This window comes from Rhinolophus ferrumequinum, chromosome 10 (genome assembly GCF_004115265.2).
Source record: "Rhinolophus ferrumequinum isolate MPI-CBG mRhiFer1 chromosome 10, mRhiFer1_v1.p, whole genome shotgun sequence".
NCBI classification, from domain to species: Eukaryota; Metazoa; Chordata; class Mammalia; order Chiroptera; family Rhinolophidae; genus Rhinolophus; species Rhinolophus ferrumequinum.
The window spans coordinates 25,999,395-26,006,333 of NC_046293.1; the positions used below are offsets into that span (position 1 = coordinate 25,999,395).

Below are 6,939 nucleotides of genomic sequence, written 5' to 3' on the forward strand. Positions count from 1 at the left end.
AGTGCTTTAATCTGTGTTTCGTACAAGGTAAATTATAAATGTTTGTCATTACTAAAAGAGGAAAATACTTTGTAAAATTTTATTTTACTAAGGAAATTTACCTTATGTTTGTGTAGCTTTTATTCTTTATTCCAAATACTTTTTAAAGATGATAGATATTCAAACATTAAAAAAAAAGCTAACTTTCTCTCACCTATTCTCTGAAACTCAAAGAATTCACATTACACATGTGCACTGAGAGTTTCCTGTGTTGTGGTTTCCAGAACATTTTAGAAGCTAGTGATTTTACTGCTTCTTGTTCATACTGTACATCGTGTCTCACCAATGCATGATTGAAGAACACCGCTGGAATATACAATTTTTCTTTTCCTTTTCTTTAAATTTCTACATATACAACGTTCAGATTATTAGCCTCCAGCTGAATTCTGTGATCCAAAAACGTGCTTCTTGAAAAAGCGCATATCGTGTCTTACCGGTATCGACATTGGAATATTTCTCATGGCAGGTATGTTGGCCCGAGTCCTAAAATTAAGTATATGTCAGAAAAATTTTCGTGTTGGGTGGACTTCTGAATGGAATGTCTTCATTTTCCAAAGTTGCATTGGCAAGATGATTGGGTTGTCAAACCAAATAACTTTTTAAATTCTCTCCTCCAGATTTCTGCTTTTACACTTTCAGCTCCAGCGTTTCTTCTTTAAGTTATCACCCTACCTCTCTTTCTCTACAGCTTTTCACACCACTCCATGGAGGTTGATTTGTGGGATCTTAGCGGTAATATGTCTTCTGTTGATGGCTGCTTCGGGAATATTGTTGAAAAATTGTAAGTTTTTGCAAGCAAGTCTATATTAAAATAAAAAGTTTGATGAAAACATTTAATAATAAAGGTTTCAATTTACTAATGTGTAATAACTTGTTATTCCACAGTCTATATATAATTAATTTCTGACTATTTCCTATAGTATTTTCTAAACAAAGAATTCAGCCAACATCATCACCAGGAACCACGGAACCCCAGGAAGGTAGGTTCCATACTTTGTAAAAACTTAGTGTTCGTAGAGGATGAAATAGACAGTTACTTGTTTTCTTCACACCGAAGCTTGATGGACCACAACACATAGTAATACAAGTTTAACTACTAATTGTCAGATAGTCTCGTTTTATTATTCTCTAATGTAGAATTAAACTACATTGATGTGCTTTATTTATTTATTTATTTATTTATTTAATAAGGATATATAGCCTGAAATGGCATTTTTTCCTATATGAATACTTGTATTTAAGTAACAAAACAATAAATTATAATAAATATTTCAGCTAATCCTAATCACCCTCCCATGATTGCTCATAACTCATATTTTTATGTCTCTGTAATATTCTTTTTTTATTCCAAAATTCAGAATATAGTGCAGAGATTTCTGCAATTAATTACTTTTTATTTAAATTTTTTTGGTGACATTAGTTAATGAAATTATATAGGATTCAAGCATACAATTCTATAACATATCACCTATACATTACATTATGTGTTCACCACCCAAAATGAAATTTCCTTTCATCACCATATATTTAATCCCCTTTGCCCTCTTCAACCTCATCCCCACCCCCTTACCCTTTGGTGACCACCAAACTGTTGTCTGTGTGTATGAGTTTTTGTTGCTTTGTTAGTCTTGTTCCTTTCTTGCTTTCAGTTTTATATGCCACATATGAATGAAGCCATATGGTTCTTGACTTTTTCTGTATGACTTATTTTGCTTGATATGATAATCTCAAAATCTATGCATTTAGTTGCAAATGGCAGTATTTCATCTTTTGTTGTGACTAATAATCCATTGTGTATATGTACCACATCTTCTTTATCCAATCATCTGTCAAAGGACCTTTGGTTGTATCCATGTCTTAGCCACTGTGAATAAAGCTGCAATAACCAAAGAGATACATATATCTTTACAGTTAAGTGTTTTCAGATTTCTTGGGTAGATAGATACCCAGAAGCCCAGAAAAGGGATTGCTAGGTCATATGGGAATTCTATTATTAATTTTTGAAACACCTCTATACTGTTTTCCAGAGTGGCTGTACCAATTTACAGTCCCACCAGAGGTATATGACAGTTTCTTTTTCTGCACAACCTCTCCAATTCTTGTAACTACTTGTCTTGTTGATAATAGCTATTCTAACAGCTGTGAGGTGGTCTCTCATTGTGGTTTTGATTTGCATTTCCTTAATAGCTAGTGAGGTTTAGCATTTTTTCATATATCTGCTTGCTGTATGTCTTCTTGGGAGAAGTGTCTATTCAGGTCTTCTATCCATTTTTAAGAGATTTCTGCAGTTCTGACCCTACTTATCCAGTGTGTAACCAGATCAAAGTCCAAATTTTTTAATGTATTTTTTCCAAAACTCTTCAAGTTGTCTTACCATCTTCTGTGATCCTATAGAATTTATTTATATTTGTGGTTCTTTTAGTGTTTTCCCAGCTTCATTGAGATATAATTGATATATAACATTGTGCAAGTTTAAGGTGTACACTGTGTTCATTTGACATACTTATATATTGCAATATGATTACCAAGATAGAACTACATAATGCCTCCATCATATCAAATAATGACCATTTCTTTTATGTTGTGAAAATATTTAACATCTACTGTTTAGCAACTTACATGTATATAATGCAGTACATTAACACAATGTTATACAACAGATCCTTAGAAGTTATTAATCTTCTAAGTAACTTACATGTATATAATACAGTACTGTTAACACTAACACAATGTTATACAGTAGAGCCTTAGAAGTTATAAATATTTTAAGTGAAAGTTTATACCCTTTGGCCAACATGTCTTCATTTCACCCATATCTCAGGCACTGGTAACCATTATTCTCTCTGTAACTTCAACACCATTCATTTGGCAAAGATTTGAGTAGCTCTCACTGAGAATAGTCCATGTTCAAGGTACTATCACTGGTAAACTGTATGACTGGATTTCAAACTAATTTTTTTATTTGTGTTCAGTTTGAAAATAAAATATTCAAAATATACATCAAATTTCTCTCAAGGTACCATACTCTTTTTTGACTCAGGATATATGCTAAAATGCTGACCTTCTTTAAATATCTCTTTCCTCTAATTTACTCTATTTACACACCAGGGCTCAACTTTGGGTTACTTCTTCAAAAAAAGATTCTTCTAACCACCACCCTCTCATCCTACACTCTTCTAAGGAACGTTTTAATATAATGAATGTCTTGTGTATAATTACCCTTATTAACATTAAATATAAATAATAAATGATTGGAAATTAATCTCCAGGAGGAAAAAGGGTCATGTCTGCCTCAGTCACATAAATATCCTCTGAACTTTGGTGTATGTAAGTAGATTCTCAAAGACTATTTGTAGAAACAAATAACAAATGATTTTTGAGTGAGTAAATAACAGTTAAACAGTTGAGTCTCTCAATGGATGGATCTTGAGATTATCATGTCAATCAAAATAGGTCACACGGAAAAAGTCGAGAATCATATGATTCACTCATATGTGGGATATAAAATTTAAAGAAACAAACAAGACAAACGAACAAGTAAAAACTCATAGACACCCAAAATTGTTTAGTGGTTACCAGAGAGACGGGGGGGAGAGGATGATAGAAGAGGGTCAAGGGGACAAATATAAGGTAATGGAAGGCAAATTGACTCTGAGTGGTGAACTCACAATGCAATATATGGATCAAGTATTACAGAATTATATACTTGAAAGCTATATAATTTTACTAACCAATGTCACCTCAATACATTTAATTTAAAAAAATTGAAATCCAATGTCATCACTCATATTTTATTTTTTTATTTTAGGCTCTGCATGCTGTTCTTGTCAAGAAAAGTGGATTGGATACCGATGCAGCTGTTACTTCATTTCTAATGAAATGAAAACTTGGGCAGAAAGCAGGGATTTCTGTGCCTCTCAGAATTCCAGTCTGCTTCAGCTGCAAAACAAAGATGAACTGGTAAGTATTTAATTGTGGTTTTTTACACTTTTCTTTGAACTAGGAAAAATAATACTGTCTAAGTAAGATGAATACTTTGAATCTCTAATCAGATCATAATTTGCTGGTTATATTTAAACTAATAATGACTTACTAATTTCTTATTCCTTAAAACATTCATTATAAAACCAAAATAAAATTTCTCAAATATTTATATTATAGAAATAAAACGCAAGCTAGATATCAGATAAAGTTCAAGAGACATTTTAGAGAAATCATTGAAGAAACAATAGGTCATAATTTTTATTCAAATAACCAACCAAACAACTTTTTAAATGTTTAATCTTTAATTTTAATTTATAATTTCTTTCGTAATTAACAGTTTTTATCATCATTCTTGGATATAATGTGCAATGAACATGGAGAGCATGACCATAATAATTACCCAGTTATTAAGAAAAAATAAAAGATTTTACAGGTTCATGAAGACCTGTGCTGAGTAGGTATATTGAAGAATTTTGTCTCATAAGATACTGGTGATTTGGCATCAAATTTGATTGTCAATATCTGTGAAGGAAGTATTCTATGAAAATTTAACTCTTTATAATATTTTACAGTCCTTGAAGAATGAGATTTTGTGATATTTTGTCTCCATAAATGAATGGGGCTTATAGTGAGAAAATATGAGATATGCGTCTAAACCTCCTAAACTGGACATAAAAAAGAATTTCAGTTTAAGTGATTTCAAGTCTGGATTTGATGCTGGACACTGACTTTCTGGAAAGTACTTCATTTTCAGAGTAGATTCAAATTAAGTTAATATGTTTGTCTCTGTTTCCCATCAGAGTTTCACAAACAATATCAAATTTTTTTACTGGATTGGACTGTCTTACAATGAAGAACATGGTGCCTGGTTGTGGGAGGATGGCTCTGCTCTCTCCCCAGATCTGTGAGTTTCTCCCACGCAAGTCTTTTATGAGTTTATTTGTAGGTCGACCAAACAATGTGACATCCGGGAATACTGTAGCTAAAATAACCGTTCTGCATCCTGAGAATACAGAAAATAGAATAGATACAGGACAGTAACAATTTTAGCCCTATCTGGAACAATCAGGTTTATGCTCAAGTGACACGAAGTTAGTATGCTCGTGACCATAAGAAAGCTTATGACTTTGTCTTTCTTCCTTGGTACATGCACTTGGATGTGTTGTGCATGTACCGATGCTCACGCAGAAAGAAGCTGTCCCAGGAAAACAGGATAGTCATTATATTCTTTATTCTGGGGGAGCCCAATATTCTCAGCATCCTCATGTGTCAAATATGCTGGTTTGCAGCATATTTGTAATCTTAAAATTTCATTGTCATTTATAAACATGGTATTTGCATCATCGCAATGACAAATTTCATGATCTGATTTCTTTTCCTCGGCTAAATTATTCAATACATCTTTAAACAAAACAGAGGCAAAGTTTAAAACATATCAAAACCATTAATGACAATGGCAGGAACAAAAAAGTCCCTGATCTATATACTATTGATTATTGAGTCAATAAAGCAATTTTATAATATTATAATGTCATGAAAACTGTGGCTATTTAATGAAAAAGATGCAGTGGCTCAGTATGTTAATATCTTATTCAAATGCTTTAAAAAGTTCTATCTTTTAATAAAAACACCATCCCTGAATATTTTTTTCCTTTTCTCATATGTTAATATTTTATTTTTCATTACAGATTTTCATTCTCTCAAACTGTAAATACACGAAACTGCATAATATATAGCACAAGCACAAGGACAAGTGTTCTGCGTGAAGCTTGTGAAAAAGAAAATCGTTATATCTGTAAGAAGCAGCTTATTTAGTTGTTTCTTAGAGTAGAAAGGGTGGGCAATAAGGTCCGGTATTACTAAGAATGGTAAGTTTACCTTTTATGTTATTACTAATTACCTACTTCTAAGATACGTGAAACGTTTCAAATTGTTTCTTTGCTTTTTTTTTTTAATGTTTTTTAAAGTTTTTATTGGGGAAGGAGAACAGGACTTTATTGGGGAACAGTGTGTACTTCCAGAACTTTTTACAGGTCAAGTTGTTGTCCTTTCAATCTTAGTTGTGGAGGGCGCAGCTCAGCTCCAGGTCCAGTTGCTGTTGTTAGTGGCAGGGGGCACAGCCCACCATCCCTTGCGGGAGTCGAACCGGCAACCTTGTGGTTGAGAGCTCACTGGCCGATGTGGGAATTGAACAGGCAGCCTTTGGCGTTAGGAGCACGGAGCTCCAAACGCCTGAGCCACCAGGCCAGCACCAAATTGTTTCTTATTATACAATTGTTTCATACTCATATATTTGAAACCCAGTGTTTTAAGGTTGATGAAATTGTGCACCTACAGGTAAAATTATAAAGCATCAAGGTAAATAATTTCATGAATATTTTGATTTAATGTATGTGTTCAATATTGCATGCAATATATTCTTCCGTATACATTGTTATAAATTTTCCCTGCAGAAATTTTAAAATTTACACAATAAAATACATATCAACATCATTTCAGTCCTGTGTATGTTATAAAGCACTATCTCTACATCACTTTTTTGGAAGTTAGTTCTTTCTGGATATTTATCCATCTATATAATTTAATATAGAGCTAAAAGTGCCATAGGGCAGTTTCCTCATATTTGTCATTCATCTTCAGAGGGGAACACATTTGTGTGTCTTCTCTTGATGCTCCTGAGTTCTGTAGAACAATCATATGTGTTTGGCCAAATATGTGGTTCCTGTGTGATTGTGTGGGGAGCCATGATTTCTTGTTATTCTGAAGCCTTGCAGACTGGCTCAGTTTATGATTAACTTGTTTTAGCTCCTAAGGCATTGTCTCTGCCTGCACCTGGAGGGTACTTACAAGCTGCTGAGGAATGAGGTGGGAGTGGCCGGTTCCCGGACACTGAGGACTGATGATTATCAGGGTAAT

The 6,939-nt window shown here is 33.3% G+C and overlaps 1 protein-coding gene across 1 annotated transcript; it reads left to right on the plus strand.

Moving 5' to 3' along the window:
- Positions 1-327: 327 nt before the first annotated feature.
- On the plus strand, positions 328-5,855 carry LOC117029103 (natural killer cells antigen CD94-like). Its single transcript, XM_033118105.1, has 6 exons — positions 328-505; positions 728-820; positions 960-1,019; positions 3,848-3,999; positions 4,824-4,927; positions 5,712-5,855. Exons 1-6 carry the CDS (start codon positions 499-501, stop codon positions 5,836-5,838), a joined length of 543 nt encoding a protein of 180 aa, XP_032973996.1. The 5' UTR covers positions 328-498; the 3' UTR covers positions 5,839-5,855.
- Positions 5,856-6,939: the final 1,084 nt, after the last annotated feature.

What these genes read in the sequence shown, in the direction of transcription:
- LOC117029103 (XM_033118105.1), top strand. An exon ending in GGGAATATTGTTGAAAAATT is followed by an intron (nt 821 to 959) that starts GTAAGTTTTTGC and finishes TATTTCCTATAG; the next exon opens with TATTTTCTAAACAAAGAATT. An exon ending in TGCAAAACAAAGATGAACTG is followed by an intron (nt 4,000 to 4,823) that starts GTAAGTATTTAA and finishes GTTTCCCATCAG; the next exon opens with AGTTTCACAAACAATATCAA.